The sequence below is a fragment of the Calliphora vicina genome, chromosome 2 (genome assembly GCF_958450345.1).
Source record: "Calliphora vicina chromosome 2, idCalVici1.1, whole genome shotgun sequence".
Lineage (NCBI taxonomy): Eukaryota > Metazoa > Arthropoda > Insecta > Diptera > Calliphoridae > Calliphora > Calliphora vicina.
The window spans coordinates 80,828,937-80,850,657 of NC_088781.1; the positions used below are offsets into that span (position 1 = coordinate 80,828,937).

The 21,721-nt window shown below is 31.8% G+C and overlaps 1 protein-coding gene across 1 annotated transcript in view; it reads right to left on the reverse strand.

The window, feature by feature from the left end:
• Nucleotides 1–9,904: 9,904 nt before the first annotated feature.
• Nucleotides 9,905–21,721, reverse strand: part of LOC135950599 (transcription factor GATA-6-like) — a 205,333-nt gene continuing 193,516 nt past the window's right edge. The window contains exon 4 of the mRNA XM_065500132.1: nucleotides 9,905–10,224. Coding sequence (XP_065356204.1) covers nucleotides 9,985–10,224 — 240 coding nt within the window. The 3' untranslated portion in view covers nucleotides 9,905–9,984. The remainder of the gene's footprint in view (nucleotides 10,225–21,721) is intronic.

Genomic DNA, 21,721 nt, shown 5'->3' on the forward strand with positions numbered 1-21,721 from the left:
TACGCCTAGTGTCACAATATTCCACCCGGCACTCTTTAAAATTTTAACAAACATTTTTTTCCATACAACTTTAGTTTTGTCTGTTTTTTTATTTAGAACTGGATGTTTTTTGTTTTGAATTGTAATTCATTTTGTTACATATTAGACATAAAATAAATGACAGAAAAAATTTTTGGATTTGCTTTATTAGTTTTATTTTTATTCCATAAGAAGTGTACAAAATAGAAACATGTACTCATTTGAGCTCCCCACTGTATATATATTAGAGTGACAGCCGATTTTTTTTTTTTAGATTTCAAAGAGTGCCGGGTGGAATATTGTGACACTAGGCCTAAATGTTAAGTGCTGAAAATTTGAGCCAAATCGGGCAACGATTTCTGGACGCGCATCGAGGTCAAAGTTCAGATATATGCAAAATTTTACTGTTAATATGGAATAAATAGGTGAAACTCGTTAACTTTCTGCATTGGTTTCTAGAAATGTGTAGATTTATTTATATTAATGAATACTACATTAAAAAAAAATTTTGGAAATTAACCCTGTATCTCCTTTGGTTCAAAATGACCCAAAAACTGTATTATCGCCAAAATTAGAGAAAAATGCAAATTTTTCAGTTTTTGAAAAAAATTTGCTACTAAATAAATACTTTTGCAATTGAATGCAAAAGAATCGAAATATGTACGTAATTATCGTTGTAATGAGATATAAATGACAAAATTTTATTAAAAAATTTTAAAGTTATTACAAATTCGCCAGACCATTAACGTGTTTCAGGCCACTTGAACAAAAAATTTAGGAAAAAAATTAAGATATTTCGAGAAAAATTAAAATAAAAGCTAATTTTTACTTCAAATATGTCCATATTTACTTGTATATGAGTTTTTGTCTTCGTAGGGTACCGTTAACCTATTCGCAGGTATGGCCAAAAAAAATAATTTTTTTTAACGGCTGTTTCAAAACTCCATTTTCAAATTTTTAAAAATTTTGTTAAACAAATTTCAGATTTTTTCGATCATCACATTGGGGTTTATTGAGATCAAAATAGGGAATAAAAATATGAAAAAATTATGTCAATACCTCTTACAGTTTTTCCGTACCTTGAAAAAATTTTGCTACTAAATAAATACTTTTGCAATTGAATGCAAAAGAATCGAAATATGTACGTAATTATCGTTGTAATGAGATATAAATGACAAAATTTGATTAAAAAATTTTAAAGTTATTACAAATTCGCCAGACCATTAACGTGTTTCAGGCCACTTGAACAAAAAATTTAGGAAAAAAATTAAGATATTTCGAGAAAAATTAAAATAAAAGCTAATTTTTACTTCAAATATGTCCATATTTACTTGTATATGAGTTTTTGTTTTCGTAGGGTACCGTTAACCTATTCGCAGGTATGTCCAAAAAAAATAATTTTTTTTAACGGCTGTTTCAAAACTCCATTTTCAAATTTTTAAAAATTTTGTTAAACAAATTTCAGATTTTTTCGATCATCACATTGGGGTTTATTGAAATCAAAATAGGGAATAAAAATATGAAAAAATTATGTCAATACCTCTTACAGTTTTTCTTACAATTTTGCGTTTTTCAAGAAAAACTAATTTTTTGTCCATATTTAGGCGAATGAGTCCAATTTCCTTACTGTTATAAATTTTAAGTAAAACCTATTCATAATATTATAGTCCTTGTAATTTTAAATATATTCTGAAAGTTTTACTAAAATCAGAAAACGACAACCTTTGAATCGTGAAGTTCAAAGGTAAAATTTTTCAATATTTGGAATTTCTAATGAAAATATAGCGAAATGTTATATATTTTTGGGCTGATTTTCATGAAACTTGAGGTTAACGGTATCCTACGAAGACAAAAACTTATATACAAGTAAATATGGACATATTTTAAGTAAAAATTAGCTTTTATTTTAATTTTTCTCGAAATATCTTAATTTTTTTCCTAAATTTTTTGTTCAAGTGGCCTGAAACACGTTAATGGTCTGGCGAATTTGTAATAACTTTAAAATTTTTTAATCAACTTTTGTCATTTATATCTCATTACAACGATAATTACGTACATATTTCGATTCATTTCCATTCAATTGCAAAAGTATTTATTTAGTAGCAAATTTTTTTCAAAAACTGAAAAATTTGCATTTTTCTCCAATTTTGGCGATAATACAGTTTTTGGGTCATTTTGAACCAAAGGAGATACAGGGTTAATTTCCAAAATTTTTTTTTAATGTAATATTCATTAATATAAATAAATCTACACATTTCTAGAAAACAATGCAGAAAGTTAACGAGTTTCACCTATTTATTCCATATTAACAGTAAAATTTTGCATATATCTGAACTTTGACCTCGATGCGCGTCCAGAAATCGTTGCCCGATTTGGCTAAAATTTTCAGCACTTAACATTTAGGCCTAGTGTCACAATATTCCACCCGGCACTCTTTAAAATTTTAACAAAAATTTTTTTCCATACAACTGATTTCTGGACGCGCATCGAGGTCAAAGTTCAGAAATATGCAAAATTTTACTGTTAATATGGAATAAATAGGTGAAACTCGTTAACTTTCTGCATTTTTTTCTAGAAATATGTAGATTTATTTATATTAATGAATATTACACTAAAAAAAAGTTTTGGAAATTAACCCTGTATCTCCTTTGGTTCAAAATGACCCAAAAACTGTATTATCGCCAAAATTAGAGAAAAATGCAAATTTTTCAGTTTTTGAAAAAATTTTGCTACTAAATATAATTCTAATTCTAATAAAGATAGCGAAATGTTATATATTTTTGGGCCGATTTTAATGCAACTTGAGGAAAATATATATTGGGGTCTAGCATTTACAACAACAGTGCAAAAATGAATTTTAACCTTTAAGAGGACTTGGGGTCAAAATGGTTGTGTTTTTCGTGATTTTAAAAGTTGAGGGTAATTTGGACCCCAAGTGCTGCTAAGGGTTAATTTCCATTTTTGTGCTGTTATTTTAAATTCTGGACTTTATGTTATATTTTCCTTAAGTTGCATTAAAATCGGCCCAAAAATATATAACATTTCGCTATCTTTTCATTAGAAATACCAAATATTGAAAAATTTTACCTTTGACCTTCACGATTTAAAGGTTAACGTTTTCCGATTTTAGTAAAACTTTCAGACCATATTTAAAATTACCAGGATTATAATACTATAGATAAGTTTTACTTAAAATTTATAACAGTAAGGAAATTGGGCTTATTCGCCTAAATATGGACAAAAAATTAGTTTTTCTTAAAAAACGCAAAATTTAAATCGCAGGTACGGAAAAACTGTAAGGGGTATTGACATAATTTTTTCATATTTTTATTCCCTATTTTGATCTCAATAAACCCCAATGTGATGATCGAAAAAATCTGAAATTTGTTTAACAAAATTTTTAAAAATTTGAAAATGGAGATTCGAAACGGCCGTTAAAAAAAATATTTTTTTTTGGCCATACCTGCGAATAGGTTAACGATATCCTACGAAGACGAAAACTCGTACACAAGTAAATACGGATATATTTTAAATAAAAATTAGCTTTTATTTTAGTTTTTCTCGAAATATGTTAAATTGTATGTTCAAGTGGCCTGAAACACGTTAATGGTCTGGCAAATTTGTAATAACTTTAAAATTTTTTAATAAAATTTTGTCATTTATATCTTTTTTTTTTTCTTTTTTTGCATTCAATTGCAAAAGTATTTATTTAGTAGCTAAATTTTTTCAAAAACTGAAAAATTAGCATTTTTCTTTAATTTTGGCGATAATACAGTTTTTGGGTCATTTTGAACCATAGGAGATACAGGGTTAATTTCCAAAACTTTTTTTTTAATGTAATATTCATTAATATAAATAAATCTACATATTTCTAGAAAACAATGCAGAATGCTAACGAGTTTCACCTATTTATTCCATATTAACAGTAAAATTTTGCATATATCTGAACTTTGACTTCGATGCGCGTCCAGAAATCGTTGCCGGATTTGGCTCAAATTTTCATCACTTAACATTTAGGCCTAGTGTCACAATATTCCACCCGGCACTCTTTGAAATCTAAAAAAAAATCGGCTGTCACTCTAATATATATATATATATATATATATATATATATATATATATATATATATATATATATACACATCTGCTCAAAATAATAGATACACCTAATTGGAAAAAATTTAAATGGCGGTAACATTGAAAATTTCCTCGCAAGCGTTAAGAATACATCATATTATTAAAATTTCTATCTGGCAATGTCATGTCAGTCAAAAATCTGGCAACTATTTGCTTTCATGTTGATTTTTAAAAACGAATTTATTTGAATTACATCAGTAATTTGTAATTTGTTTATATACAATTTTTTTTTTGTGCAATTTTTTGTTCCTATTTACGTGAAACAGTAAGTATAATTTAAATTTTAGCAACAATTTTATAAAAAATAGGACTCTTTTGAAGAAAATGGGACGAAATCATCATTGTACCGAAGATGAGAAAAAAATTGTTCAAACGATGAGAAATCAAGGAAAATCATTACGGGAAATAGCAAAGAGCATAGGAAGATCTTTACATTTTGTCCAAAATGCTTTATCTAAAAAACAAAAAAGAGAAACTCGCGGTAGACCAAAGAAAACCAGTCCAGAAACAGATAGGCGGATCGTCCTTATGGTTAAAAAAGACCCTTTCATATCATCGAAAGCTATTTCTGCGGAGCTATGTAACGAAATCAGTCCACAAACAGTTCGTCGTCGTCTTTTACAAGCTAAATTGCCGGGAAGAATTGCCAGAAAAGTGCCACTAATGCGCCAAAAAAATATCAAGACAAGATTAGAATTTGCTAAAGAGCACTTACAATGGTCCGGGTGTGAAGGCGAAAAAAAATGGAGAAATATTTTATGGAGCGACGAAACAAAAATAAATTTATTTGGAAACGACTGCCAAAGAAATGTACGCCGACCAAAAGGAAAAGAATTCCACGTTAAATTTACAAAAAAGACGGTAAAACATGGCGGGGGAAACATAATGGTTTGGGGTTGCTTTTCATGGAATGGTGTTGGTCCGATATTCCGAATAGAAGATACCATGAATGCTAGTGGGTATAGAGACATATTGGAAAACGTAATGCTTCCATATGCATCGGAAAATATGCCATTAATATGGACATTCCAGCAGGACAACGACCCAAAACATAGTTCAAGATTAGTTAAAAACTGGTTCTTGGAGAATAACGTACCTGTTTTAAGCTGGCCCAGCCAATCCCCTGATTTAAACCCAATAGAAAACTTGTGGAGTGAATTAAAGATAAGGCTTTCGAAGGAAGTTTTCAAAAATAAAGACGATTTATGGGAGAAAACGCAAAAAATATGGTACGAGATTCCATTGGAGAAGTGTCAGAACTTGATATCCAGTATGCCCAGAAGAGTGGAGAAAGTTTTACAAAACAAAGGTGGATATACTGGATACTAGCTTTACTTTAATAATAAACTAATTTTTTTAAGATAAAATTTATTAGCTTTTGTTTAATAAGAATTTTTAAAAATGTATCTATTATTATGAGCACCAAATTTTTCGAAATTTAAGAAATTTAATTTACTTTATAATATTCATTATTAATTATGAAATATTTTGTTTTTGTTTTTTACTCTCCTTTTAACTATAAATAAAAATCGACTGAATTTTTTTTATAATTTTACAATATACCATTATTTTTTTTCGTTTTTAAAAAATAAATTTTGGTGTATCTATTATTTTGAGCAGATGTGTATATATATATATATATATATATATATATATGGGGGATTTCATGTCAAGTGAACCAACTTTTGAAATCGATGTCTTCCGATCGGGATGAAATTTGCACCAAGGTTAGCTCTATTGGATAGTAACTCAGACACAATTTTTCAACAACATCGGTCGAGAACTCTCTGAGTTATAGGGGGTAAAATTTTGACAATTTGGTCAAACAGGGGTTTTTTCTTATCCATGTAACTTATTACCTATTGTTCTTAGCAAAATGTGTCCCAAATAGTATAGATAGCTATTTCTTCGATCTTTCGAAAAAAAATATTTAAAAAAAAAAATAAAAAATTTTTAATATTTTTTTTCCGAAATCAAAAACTTTTTTGACTTTTTTTTAAAATACGCCCTATTTTTTTTTTTTTTTTTTCTTAAAATAAAGTTTAGATATTTTCCTTGAACACCTACTTGGTCGCTTAGTGGGATGCGAGTGGGATATCTATCAAAATAAATATTTTGTAACTCAAAACATAAAATTTTTGACTTTTTTTGCAAAATCAAAAACTTTGTTGACTTTTTTTTTCAAAATGGACCCTTTTTTAATCTTTTTTTTTAGGTCAAACAAAAGCTTAGATATTATCCTTGAAGACCCTTTTGGTCGCTTAGTGGGATGCGAGTGGGATATCTATCAAAATAAATATTTTTTAACTCAAGACTTACAATTTTTGACTTTTTTTTTTTGCAAATACGATTTTTTTTTCCAAATGGGCCCTTTTTTTAAAATTTTTTTTGTAGTCAAAAGAAAGCTTAGGTCCATTCCTTTAAGATATTTTTAGTCCCTTAGTGGGATGCGAGTAGGATATCTATCAAAATAAATATTTTGTAACGCAAGACATACAATTTTTTAATTTTTTTTTGCAAAATCAAAATTTTTTTCCAATATGGGCCCTTTTTTAATTTTTTTTTTTTTGCTCAAAAGAAAGCCTAGGTCCATTCCTTTAAGATATTTTTAGTCCCTTAGTGGGATGCGAGTGGGATATCTATCAAAATAAATGTTTTAACACAAAAATTGTATGTCTTGAGTTACAAAACATTTATTTTGATATATATCCCACTCGCATCCCACTAAGCGATCAAAACCATCTTAAAGGAATAGGCCTAAGCTTTCTTTATAGCAAAAAAAAAAATTACAAAAAGGGCCCATTTTAAAAAAAAGTCAAAAAAGTTTTTGATTTTGCCAAAAAATCAAAAATTGTATATCTTGAGTTACAAAATATTTATTTTGATAGATATCCCACTCGTATCCCACTAAGGGACCTAAAATATCTTAAAGGAATGGACATAAGCTTTCTTTTGACTAAAAAAAAATTTTTAAAAAAGGGCCCATTTTGAAAAAAAATTCGAATTTGCAAAAAAAAAGTCAATAATTGAATGTCTTGAGTTACAACATTTTTATTTTAATAGATATCCTACTCACATCTTCCTAAGTGACAAAATAGGTCTTAAAGGAAAAGACCTAAGCTTTCTTTTGCGCAAAAAAAAATTTTTAAAAAAAAGTCCCATATTGGAAAAAAATTTCGATTTTGCAAAAAAAAATTAAAAAATTGTTACAAAATATTTATTTTGATAGATATCCCACTCGCATCCCACTAAGGGACTAAAAATATCTTAAAGGAATGGACCTAGGCTTTCTTTTGAGCAAAAAAAAAAATTAAAAAAGGGCCCATATTGGAAAAAAATTTTGATTTTGCAAAAAAAAATTAAAAAATTGTATGTCTTGCGTTACAAAATATTTATTTTGATAGATATCCTACTCGCATCCCACTAAGGGACTAAAAATATCTTAAAGGAATGGACCTAAGCTTTCTTTTGACTACAAAAAAAATTTTAAAAAAAGGGCCCATTTGGGAAAAAAATCGTATTTGCAAAAAAAAAAGTCAAAAATTGTAAGTCTTGAGTTAAAAAATATTTATTTTGATAGATATCCCACTCGCATCCCACTAAGCGACCAAAAGGGTCTTCAAGGATAATATCTAAGCTTTTGTTTGACCTAAAAAAAAAGATTAAAAAAGGGTCCATTTTGAAAAAAAAAAGTCAACAAAGTTTTTGATTTTGCAAAAAAAGTCAAAAATTTTATGTTTTGAGTTACAAAATATTTATTTTGATAGATATCCCACTCGCATCCCACTAAGCGACCAAGTAGGTGTTCAAGGAAAATATCTAAACTTTATTTTAAGAAAAAAAAAAATAGGGCGTATTTTAAAAAAAAGTCAAAAAAGTTTTTGATTTCGGAAAAAAAATATTAAAAATTTTTTATTTTTTTTTTTAAATATTTTTTTTCGAAAGATCGAAGAAATAGCTATCTATACTATTTGGGACACATTTTGCTAAGAACAATAGGTAATAAGTTACATGGATAAGAACAAACCCCTGTTTGACCAAATTGTCAAAATTTTACCCCCTATAACTCAGAGAGTTCTCGACCGATGTTGTTGAAAAATTGTGTCTGAGTTACTATCCAATAGAGCTAACCTTGGTGCAAATTTCATCCCGATCGGAAGACATCGATTTCAAAAGTTGGTTCACTTGACATGAAATGCCCCATATATATATATATATATATATATATATATATATATATATATATATATATTTTTTACACAATTTGTATGTTCTCATCAAGACCCACGCTAGGTCGTTTTCCAAGTTCTTTTCACTGTAGCATCGTGTAATATATATATATATATATATATATATATATATATATATATATATATATATATATATATATATATATATATATATATATATATATATATATATATATATATATATATATATTACACGATGCTACAGTGAAAAGAACTTGGAAAACGACCTAGCGTGGGTCTTGATGAGAACATACAAATTGTGTAAAAAATTTCAGAAACACCCTCAAATTTAGAATTTATTCCAAAAAACCGTTTTCAGTGATATTCAGCAACACAACGACAAGTATAATTTTTTAATGGGTTTAGAAAAAAACTGATTACGCTTTAAAATTAATTTATGCATACATTTTATGAAAGGTTAATTTTTTGCCTTTCCGTAAATGTTTAAAATTTAAATCGGTATAAAAATGTGTGAATTAGAGGTACTAAAGTTCTACGACCTACCGTAAAACAGTTGTTTCAAAATAACTCAAATTTTTTTTTAAAAAAAAACTTTAAAAATAAAAGATGAAAATTGGACTTTTACGCTTTTCATTTGTTATGTATTAAAATTTATATTAAGTACGGTCATTATATCGTGTAACTCTAAAAATGTACAAGGGTCATTATCAAGAGTTGTAAATTCCTGCATTATGTTTTGCATAAAATATAAAAATTCTTCTAATAATTCTTCACGTTTACATTCTTCTTCATTGGCATCATTATCAGAAATTCCATATGACACGTATTCCCAGAAAACTTTTTGGTATTTATTTTGTTCCTTTCTTCAAAAAATACATAATAAAATACACGTTTTTGCATAAGTTATTACTGTGTACTATATAGTAGTAGTAAATATTAATTGATGGATATTATTGTCGAAAGATTCTATTTAGCTGGACAAATTCAATTTTAGCTTGAAACTGTACAGGCATCAAAAAAGCTGGACAATCCAGCCAAGTCCAGCCCGGCTGGCAACCCTATTCACCAGTATCCATGCTGGTGTTGTATTATTGTTTGTACACACATGAATGTAATAACACTGTGCAGTGTGTACACTTGGTTTTATATGAAATTGTTTTTGTTTGAAATATTTTTCAATTTAGTGTTTTGCAAAACTTTTTTTGTAACACATTAATTATGGAATGTTTTGGTTTTTAAATAACACACTAGTTGTTTTTGGAGATTCACATTCGGTTTTGTTTTTTTTTGGAACTATTTAAAATTGTTTGTTTTAAAAGAAAAGAATGTCTTTAGAAGAAAATAACGTGTGATTGCGATCGCGGTTTCATAAAGACTGTATAACAAATATTTAAAATCAAAATGTTTACAAATACAGAAAACTGATTTGTAAACGCTCCTTAACATGTCGGAGAGTTATGTTTAAAATTCTCTAAATCTATTTTTTTTGAGCAGTGTTTCACGAACATATACCTCAATGTTTTAAAAAGCTTGTATGATTCCTATTTTTTTAGTAATGTAAGAAGTAATTTACACATTGCTTTATTTTAGAGTTAGGTAAAACATTTAAAATACATATTTAGAACTCATTTTTTTTATCTAATTTGTCAGAGTCCCTTGGACGCCTGCGTCTGGTATGAATTGTATCTCTTCTCATGGAATGAGGTCTATTTACTCCATGCAATTTAAAGTACAAGCCACATGCATTACAAACGATTTCACCACGTATACTTCGTCTCCATATAGTTGTTGTTAGGGTCCCACAATTTGAACATGACATATCTCTTTGAGATCCAGTTTGCAAAGTACATATTTTTGGCTAAAAGTAAAAAAATAAAAAAATTACTCACTTTTAATAATCATAATATTTCATAAATATTAAAAATTACCTTAAACAATATTTCAAAAAAAGTACATCATACAAAGTTATTATCAAAAATGTAATCTATCAGTAGTGCGATACACTAACTTTTAACGATCTGACAATCGCAAAATTAGTCAACAATTTTTGTTGTTTGCAGTAACGTAAAAAAGAGGAATAAAAAACAGATATACAAAAATCTAAATTTTACACAACAAAAGTGAAATAAAAAGTGTAAATGATTGGAACATTATTATTAATTCATAAATGCCTTACTATATTGTTTAATAATGATCAATGATATTGTTGCCAAAGAACGCGCATCTCAGCTGAAGCCGACAATTATCGATTTAGTAATCAACACGAAAATAACAAACGACTATTATTTTCGTGTTGTTTACTAAATCATAAGTATTTGTCTTGTCGATAATCGTTTAGATAACAACAAAAGTTTACTCACTTCATGATAGAATATCGTTTAAAATGTTACTGAAATATTAACAATGCGATTATCGTTAACAATTAATAGTGAATCGCACTACACGTGTTTCACACCCACATGTGAAAATGTGAAAGCGAAATATTAAATGTGATTTTAGAAGAAATATTAAAAAAATATGTCATGCCTATTTTAAGACACGACAATTTATCTGAACATTTCTACATGAAAATAGTTTGATTCAATTTATTTTGTTATTCCAATTAATTAATTTTGTTAATAAAATTAAAAGGTTTAAAGGTTGTTTTTACAGTTTTTCGCTTATATATCGTGTAATGGTAATGTATCTTCCTATCAAAAATTGTGAGGTGTTTAAAGGATTTTTGCCTGCTTTGTTTTGTACCGGCGCACAGTGGTATGAGAAAAAAAATAGGGAAATAAATCTGTAACTTCTAAACCCTTAGTCCGATTTGAATGAAGGAAGTGCTGTCGAGTTTAAGTTTTGAACTCGGACCTCATGACCCCACCACGAGCGGGACCAGGGATCCCTAAAGTAGGACACCTCGGGTATGTTCAATTTTTAAAATTATCCTATTTCTTCGTTTGTGTTCCGATTCAAAAAAAAAATTACACATACAGAATCTCCTCGTCGAGCACTACATAAAACTATCAATTATCTCTTATAGCTAAGGAGATATTCGCATTTGAAAATTAAATTTTCAAAATTTGCAAATATTCAAAAGTTATATACATCAAAGTTATATACATTTTTGAAAAGTAGACATAATCCTCTATCCATTGATATATAACATGTCTACCTTATGTTTTTACGTGTTTTTTACGAGGCAAATAAATTAGAGAAAACTTAACAACTCGCTTAGAATTAACCTACATACTTTTTTAAGAATTTCTAAAAACATAAGATACTAATTTTGTATTCCCGAATAACCTTTTAACGATAAATTTGCAAGTTGCTTGTGCATTAAGACTAAACTGGCAACTCGCTTTATTTTGATTTTCTTGCGAAAACAATAAAGCAAGTTGTTTTTATTTTTTTTGTTTTTTCTTTACTCACTTACATACTACAGGTTGTGTCGGCAAGAAACCAACCAATTGTAGTAAGGAAATGTAAGAAAAGATAAATCATGGTTTATTGTTGGTGTTTTGTTTAAGCTTTGATATTTTTACAAATATAGTGTTACGAAATTGTACTTGAATTCAAATATAACGATTTTAACGGCTGATTTGAAAGCCTAATGCTTTCAAATAACAGTGCTGTAATAGCAAACTGTAACATATCTGTGGGCATTATTAACATTGAATAAAAGCTTTCAGTTGACCATTGATCGTAAGTTGGCAACGCTGTTTGCTGCGACTGTATATTCGAATTCGAATATTCAGTTAAAGAACATTGTAGAAAGTACACCACAGATGGCGTATGTATTAGAAACCTCTAGACCCATGGTAGGCGTTCATATTGTTCAGGTTACGATGATTTTCGTCGAACAACCCGAATGTGAACAAAAGAGCGTAATAGAGCGTTAAAATACACACATTTGATTCAGTTGCCTGATGTTGTTGTAGATATTTTATTTTTTACCCAAAAAAGCACACAAAATAAATGCCTCTTTTTGCCTACCAATGCTCTAGACAGTTAAAGAGAAATCTAGAGTGCTGATGGCAGTGTTATAAATAGTGGCAGAGGTTGCAGTCGTTAGTTAGTTTATCAGAGACGCTTTTCGAACAAACATCAACTGAGTGCTGTGTTTTTCAATTGAATACGTGTACATTATAAAGTGTGCCTGTATTTCTGCGAATTTATAAACGTGTATAAAAAACATTTGTCCAATTCACAATTGGTGTTGTATCGTTGTATGTCGTAATTTTTTTTATTGATGTTTTGTTTCGAAAAATTAGTTTGAAAAATATTTACGACATATAACGCTACAACACTAAAACATCAATTGTGAATTGGGTAATTGTGTGACTATTTAATTCTGTGGTTGTTGTACATTTTAAATAAATAAAGAGTTGTTACAATCTTTAAACTACTAAACGGCTTTGATTTGCAATCAAAAGTATCCGGTTTATTTAAAGGAAATAAACAAACGTTTTGAATAGGTTAAAACGAAACAATTGGTGTCAGAAGTGGGATTGCAAAATAATAAGCATGAAGTTTGAGGAACTAAAAGTTGAACAACTCAAGAAAGAATTGAGTAAGTTGGAGTTACCTACAGCTGGCAATAAGGCGGAATTGCAAAAGAGGCTGATAGATGAATTCAAGCGGCGTGATATTGACATTGGAGCTTACGAATTCGAGTATAAAGAAGAAATGGAAGTTTCTACCCGTGCAACAATAAGCAGCATGGATTTAAGCACAATGTTTGCTGCAATGATGGCACAATTTGCTGGAGTTAAAGAAGAAAATAAAATAATGGAAATGAAACTTCAAAAGTAAATAACGAGAAACTTCTTGCTGAAGTTAAAGAAGAAAATAAAATAATGGAAATGAAACTTCAAAAAACTTCAAAAGTAAACAACGAGAAACTTCTTGCTGAAGTTAATAAAGAAAATAAAATAATGGAAATGAAATTTCAAGAAACTTCTAGAGCGACAGACGAGAAGCTTCAGCAAATATCGGAAGTTATAAACAGCAGAGTGGACGGCAAAAAAAGCTATCGAGTTGATTTTGGCCTTAAAAGGAAATGCAGCGGTAGTTATTGAAAGCATGCCAGCGAGCAACAGAAATTGTTATAATGACATAATGGCGCTACAACGTAAGTATGATGGCGAACATAAAAAAGAATTATACCGAATGGAATTGCGTGGTACAGTGCAGAAGGCTAATGAGACACTACAAGATTTTGCGTTGAAAATCGAGCTACAGCTCACTTATCCAGGGGAAAACAATCCATTTTTGGACCATATCAAGATAGAGGCATTCGTCAATGGCATTCGCGATCCTGAAATAAAACATGCGCTTTGTGCTACACCTAAACCATCATTTGCTGAAACAGTCTCATTTGCACTGGCGCAAGAAACGGCGAAAATAATTTCAAAACCGCGAATATGCAACGTGCGCAATATCGAGGTTGTTGCTGAAGACGAGAGAAATATAGTCGACGAATTAAAAAAGGTGTTGGAGGCGTTTAATGATAAGCATAGCAAAGTCAGAGTAAAATGATATATAGATAGTAATATAGTTTCCTATATTAAGGCTTTCAAGGTCAGTGATTTGATGTAAATAAAAGATTATTTATATCATTTTCAATATAATCCGACGTTTCGTTGGTATTATTTCCAACTTCTTCAGGGATTGAATTTTATTTTAATCTGGTAACATTATAAATATACAAAAGGAAAAATTCTGGTCAATAACAACAATAATTATAATCTACATATTCAACAAATTTACTTACATATAATATTTTTTGTCAAGTTTACATCATTTATAAAATATATCACAGTTTTTTGTATAAGTGGACAACACAACACAAAACTTAAAAATATTAAAATAAATGTATGCAAAAATAAATAAAATATCACAGTAAATTTGTCTTATTCGATCACAGTTGTTGTTATTACTAAAATATTGCAATGGTGTAGTTTGCATTTGTATTATTTTTATCCTCTTTTGCATTTATTGCACTTTTTGATTTTTGCTGTATTCTCAAGTTCTCCAACGTATATCTCTTATTTTCCCTTTTTTCCTTATCTAAAATCTTCACTCTTTCAAAGTTTGGTTTGTGTCCGTTTTATGTGCAAATATTATTTGTTGGTCTTTTATCATCTCTCTCAATTTGTTGTTCTCAGTTAGTCTTGGGATAAAAGGTATACTGTAATATTTGGCGTTGCCAGATGTGTCCTCTTTGTCATTTTCCCGTGAAGAATTATAATTACTCCCATTTTTAACCTTAATTATCAGTTTATCCACTAGATCATTTGGAAAGTCATTTTTCCTCAGTATAATCTTAATTTTCGCCATATTTCCTATTTCAAATTGTCGGTCACTCATCTTCATAACTTTGTTAATTAGATTCATCGCTGTATTCATCTTTTGTCTCATGGGTTGTGTTGAGTGGAAATTCAATAATCGTCCAGATGCAATTGGTTTCATATACCAATCTGTCATTATCCTCTGGTTATTCCTATGTATTCTCATATCAAGGTATGGTATAGAGTTGTCCGTTTCTCTCTCCAGCGTAAATTTCAACTTGTTGTGATATGAGTTAAATGTCTTTAGTATCATGTCCTCATCCTCATATCTTATTATAGCAAATAAATCATCGACATATTTTGTGATGAGTTTTATTTTAATATTTCTCTCCTGTAGCTCCGCTAATGTTTGATCCAGTAGGCAGTCCAATATTATATCAGCAACTGTCGGTGATAAAGGGTTTCCCATTGGCATACCATATGTCTGGTGGTATAATTTGTCGTCATGTACAAAATAATTATTGTCATTCAAGCAGAAGGTATGTTTGTAAATAATTGCGGTAAATCTGGTCATATTCAGCGAAACTGTAAAGCACCGAGAAAACGAACCAGATCTGTTTCGCCTCCAAGAAACAACCAGCCGTCAAATCATCAATCGTCACAAGAATCACCTTTAAACTAAAACGAGCTAGCACTATGGGGCAAGAGCTAGCTCCCACATCTGAGGGCCCCACAATCTCCATATCAGTAATGCAGCAGAAAAATAGCAATCTTACGGCTAGTGGATACATCAACGGTCAGAAGCTCATTTTTACTATAGACACAGGAGCGTCGCAGTCCATCGTCAAGCCCGATTTAGTCAAGAACACAATTGAACCATTATGTGGGGTAAGTCTGCGCACAGCTACTGGGGAGCCAGCCACTGTCTATGGTAAAGTAAATGTGAAAGTAACCATTGCCAATGTTAGCGTCAATCATGTATTTATTGTTGCCGATATTATGGACGAAGTAATCATTGGTGCTGATTTCATGATTACTCACGGCATTACTTTGGATATGGGACAAAAAGTTATGTTTGGGCGAAATGTGGAAATACCCCTTGACGTCGGATATGAAAATAGGACTCAAGTAAGAAAGCTAGTTACCGTCGAGCATCAGAGACTACCACCACAGTCAGAAACTTTAGTATGGGCCCGTATGGAGGGAGATTGTGAGGACAACAGTTTGTGGGTGGTAGAACCAGCAGAAATAAAAAGTGATCTTATAACAGCAAAAGCCCTCGTTAAACTCTGCAACAACAAAATAGTTCCTGTAAGAGTGCTTAACCTGTCCAGCTATGAAAAAGTCGTTAAGCCAAATTCCGAAATAGGTCGATGCAATTCAGCAGAGGCAGTTATCAATTGCGAGAAAAACCCGGAACATCTCAATAAATCCACAAGGAACACGAGCTACTAGCGGAATATGTAGGGAAATTGGTAGGAGGATTAGCGCCGCCCGACAGAATTAAGGCCAAACAGCTTCTGAAGAAACATACCTCGGTCTTCGCCTTAAAAAGTCAAAGCCAAGGTAGAACGGCAATTGTAAAGCATCAAATAAATACTGGCGAAGCGAGGCCCATAAAGCAGGCGCCCAGAAGTATTCCTCTAGCAAAACGAAGTGAGGTGAAGGAGCTGGTTAACGAAATGGAGCGGGATGGAGTAATCCAACCATCTTCAAGTCCTTGGAGCTCGCCTGTTGTGTTAGTTAAAAAGAAAGGCAGCACTAGGTTTTGCGTCGATTATAGAAAGCTGAACGACGTTACCAAGAAAGACAGCTACCCGCTACCAAGAATTGACGACACCCTGGACACATTAGCTGGAACAAAATGGTTCTCCACATTGGACTTGCAAAGTGGTTATTGCCAGGTAGAGATTGCAGAAAAAGACAAAGAGAAAACCGCGTTTAGTGCTAGTGATGGATTATGGCAGTTTAATGTGATGCCCTTTGGACTTTGCAATGCTCTAGCCACATTCGAGCGTTTAATGGAACATGTGTTGAAAGGACTTCACTGGAAGACATGCATGGTGTACCTCGATGACATAATTGTCATGGGGAAGTCTTTCATGAACACTTGAAATACCTTGATGAAGAAGTCCTTAAACGAATAGCTGCGGCTGGACTAAAACTTAGCGTAAAGAAATGTGCATTGTTCCAGAAAGAAGTTAAGTATTTACGGCATCGCGTAACAGCAGACGACATATCAACATATGAGGATAAAATACGAGCCGTAAAGGACTGGCCTTGTCCGAGAAATCTACACGAATTGCGCAGTTTTCTAGGCCTTTGCACGTACTACCGACGATTTGTACCGAATTTTGCCAGTGTTGCCGTAAGCCTACATGAGCTAACGCAGAAGTCGCGAGCGTTCCTGTGGAGTGAATCTCAAGAACAGGCATTCCTTCAGTTAAAGAAATTGTTGTGTACAGCACCAATTTTGGCATATCCCATCCCAGGCGAAGTTTATGCTAGACAGCGATGTGAGTGGATACGGAATAGGCGGTGTGCTTTCGCAGGAGATCAACGGGACGGAAAAGGTCATAGGCTACTACAGCCGAATACTTTCCAAGCCTGAGAGTTCACGTAACGCGACGTGAACTCCTGGCAGTATTAGAGTGTGGGAAACATTTCCACAAGTATTTGTATGGTTAGCACTTCCAACTGAGAACCGATCATTCTGCCCTCAGGTGGTTTTTGCAATTTAAATAACCTGAAGGGCAACTGGCTCGTTGGATTGAGCGGCTTCAGAGCTATGACTTTAGCATCGAGCACCGGAAGGGTTTGAAACACGGCAATGCGGACGCGCTCTCAAGACGGCCTTGCAACGTAGAATGCAAGCATTGCGCAAAAGCCGAGAGAAAGGAATGTGTCATTGACGTTCGACTAATGCATATAGAGTCAAGAGCAGATTGGTCTGTATCGCAGAGAAATGACCCCATACTGTCAAAAATAATATCGGCAAAAGAAGGCCAACCCGCAATGAAATATCGGCCGAAAGTCCACTTATGAAATCATATCGGGCCCTATGGAATAGTCTACAATTGTTAAATGGCTGCTTATACCGCATATGGGAAAGTGCTGACGGTAAAACAGTGACAAATCTAATTGTTGTACCATCCTCTAAAATAAACGAAGTAATGAAAGAGTTTCATGACGGTACCAGTGGTGGTCATCTTGGTGTGACAAAAACCTTAGAGAAGCTAAAACAACATTTTTATTGGGTGGGTTGTCAGCAAGCAGTAGCCGATTGGGTAGCCAATTGTCCACAATGCATAGCAGCGAAGGGCCCAGTAAGAAGAAGTCGTGGACAACTTCAGCAGTATAACTCAGGTGCGCCATTTGAGCGGATTGCGATGGTAGCTCTTTCCCTGTCAGTGATGCTGGAAACCGTTATGTTTTAGTGGTTATGGATTATTTCAGCTAATGGCCAGAGGTATATGCAATACTCAATCAGGAAGCCAAAACGGTTATAAGCGTATTTGTAAACAACTGGGTGTGTAGCTAGGGTAGAAATTTTGAATCCGCCGTATTCAAGGAAATGTGCGATTTATACGGAATAAGAAAAACCAGAACAACGCCACTGCATCCTCAATCTGATGGCATGGTCGAAAGATTCAATCGCACCCTGGAGGAATATTTAAGAAAAGTGGTCAGTGGCCAGAAGGACTAGGATGAACACTAGGGTGGCTCACAATTTTTTTTCTCTTAAATTTTTGAAAGGCTCAGAGATAAAAATGTGCCAAATGGTGTAGCTAATATGTATCTAAAATTTTATTGCATTGTTTGAAGTTTTACTGCCTCCGGATCGAGATTGAATTTTTGGAAAGAGTAAATTTTTTACATCACATTAATAATACATTTTTATGGGAAATAATATTAACTACTGATACCAATATAAAATTTTACCATTCAAATCCGGATTCTTACTGTTACATTTCAGCAGAACACGTGTTTCGATATTACTTTTTTTTATACAAATACCCTAAAAATCGAGCTTTCCACATATTTCGATAGATTAAGGAAAAAGTGGTATTATTTATTAGGTTTTCATAATCTGAGAAGTGGAATAGTTGGAAGTGTCCCTTATTTTGGTGTTTTGTGTGATTTAAAAAATAATATATTGCCAACCTATGCAGATCTTATGAAATTTTATGAGTGGACCATACATAGCATTAAATATAAGAGGGAAACTAAAAAAGAGCCAACATATAAAGAAATATAAGCAATCGTTATTGGAAAACTGATATAAATATGGGAAAATCGCCAATACCTTCAGTATCTGTTAGACGAATGAAGGTTATGATACGAACATATAATTTAAAATGTAAAAATCTTATAAAGTCTCACCCGAAAATTCTTAAAGAAAAGTTGGAAAATATCCTTTGTGAAAGCAAGACTTTGTTTGATATTTCGGCATGTAAGTGCAAAGATTTTCGGAAATGTACTTGCATTAAAAAACAAAAAATACCTGCAAGAGAACGAATTTTGACAACATACCAGAGAACGGTTACACAAATGGCTATAAGTAGTCAGATACTTATATTGAACAGAGCATCTGAACTTGAATATGATCAGTCAGATTGTGAAGAAACAGAACAATTATATTTAAAATCTTTTTCTTGCATTCTTGTATCACTAAATTTTTTAATTGTATATTAAGTTTATTAGAAAACCTGAATGAACTGTCATTCAGACACCTGTTTCAACATATTGATGGTGGGACATCAAGGCCACAAACATTTTTAGGAGAAATTTGCAAAAAACGTGAAAACTTTAAAAAAGGCTAACAGTGAAGTTTCAACCAATTCTCACGAACTTACCAGAGCTTTGCGTTGAAGATATAAGTGTAGACCTTCATCTTTATATTTCAGTTGAGAACAAATCTAACAACTCTTGCAATATATATTGTAAAGGTTTACGCTCCAGTGTGGTTTTCTATAAAACCTCTTCCCAGCTGTAAAGACGGACCTCGACACCTTTTGAACTAATCAAACTTAGCAGATATTTACCAACAACTTTGAAGGTTTGTCGGCCCAGTGATTCAAAGAAACGGTTATTTAGCAGATCCTGAAAACTTATTAATTGTAAAGTTAATATATCCCCAACAACATATTCGTGAATTAGCTGTCCATCGAATTTTGAAAAGTAGATTCACATCGTCAAATAAATTACGGCTGTTTCAGATACCAACGATAAATTTTAATGCTACGTCATACTATGACCTTTTGAAATGGGGTGAAAATATTACTGAATCACCTATAATAAAATCTGAAGATGAAAAAAATCTTCTTCTGTTTATTGAAGAAGGAAAAAACGGAGGAATTGAGCTATTTCAGCCCCTGTCATACTCAAGCGGTAAAGAGAGCAGTCAAAGTAGTGTAAAGCAACATCAACTTTGTGCAACAAAACAACAGTAGAATCAAGAAAATTAATACCAAAATTTGATAGCAAAAATAATTTTGTCGCTATATGAACACTTCATTATTATTTTGATTATTCTTTCTTTCACTTCTGTGAACATTTTTGTAATACTTTTTTTCTCTAAATATTTAATATGTTATATGTAATTATAATTTATTTCTATTTCTACAAATAAATACAGTTACCTAGAATAAACATGCTTATCATGCTCTATTGTCATTTTCAATTACATTTTTGAAAAATTCAACATGAAACCGGAGGCAGAAAATTATTTCCGATTGCAGCCAAACTTGGTGACATGAAAATATTTATAATATGGCACATTTATGTCACCGTGCCCATAAAAAAACTTAAACAAAAAATTTCTTCATACACGGGTGACCCACCCTAATGAACACATACCAAAATTTCTATTGGCATACAGGTCAGCTGTTCATGACTCGACCTCTCGAACACCTGCAAAAATTGTCTTCGGGACAGAACTCAAGTTGCCTGGTGATTTAGAATTCGGTATTAAGCCCTCATCAAATAATGAAAACACTTCCCAAGACCTTAACGAACTTCACGAATTCGTACGCAGACGAATAAAAATGACCAGCGACAAAATGAAAGCCAGATACGATCGAGCAGCGAATTCTGAGGGATTTAATGAAGGCCAACTTGTACTGCTGTATAACCCACAACGCAAGAAAGAACTGTCTCCCAAACTACAAACCCATTGGGATGGACCATACAAGGTGATTAAGAAATTAAACGACGTGGTGTACAGAACACAGAAAGAAAAGAGCCCGAGATCTAAAATGAATGTAAAATAGATGTACATAGAACGACTATCTGCCTATGGGGGAAGTGAATATATGCCTATTCGGGACGAACGGGTGGGAGGCAGTGTTACGAAATTGTACTTGAATTCAAATATAACGTTTTGAAAGTAGCCTAATGCTTTCAAATAACAGTGCTGTAATAGCAAACTGTAACATATCTGTGGGCATTATTAACATTGAATAAAAGCTTTCAGTTGACCATTGATCGTAAGTTGGCAACGCTGTTTGCTGCGACTGTATATTCGAATTCGAATATTCAGTTAAAGAACATTATAGAAAGTACACCACAGATGGCGTATGTATTAAAAACCTCTAGACAGTTAAAGAGAAATCTAGAGTGCAGATGGCAGTGTTATAAATAGTGGCAGAGGTTGCAGTCGTTAGCTAGTTTATCAGAGACGCTTTTCGAACAAACATCAACTGAGTGCTGTGTTTTTCAAGTGAATTCGTGTACATTATAAAGCGTGCCTGTATTTCTGCGAATTTATAAACGTGTATAAGAAACATTGTGTGACTATTTAATTCTGTGTTGCTTACAAACTACATTTCCAATAGGTTTCCAATTAAATATAATTTTCCAAAAAGAAACTAACATTAAATTACGGGAACACATAGTTACATAGGTTCATAAAATAAACCTTAGCTCAACACATTGTTACATAGGTTCATAAATAATTAAGTAAGTATATTAAATATATTAAATATACTACACCTGTATGAGAATTAATCAAACTACACTTTTGATTTTAACTTAAATTCAAATTTATTAAATAAGCAGCTTGGCTGTAAACTTTATCAA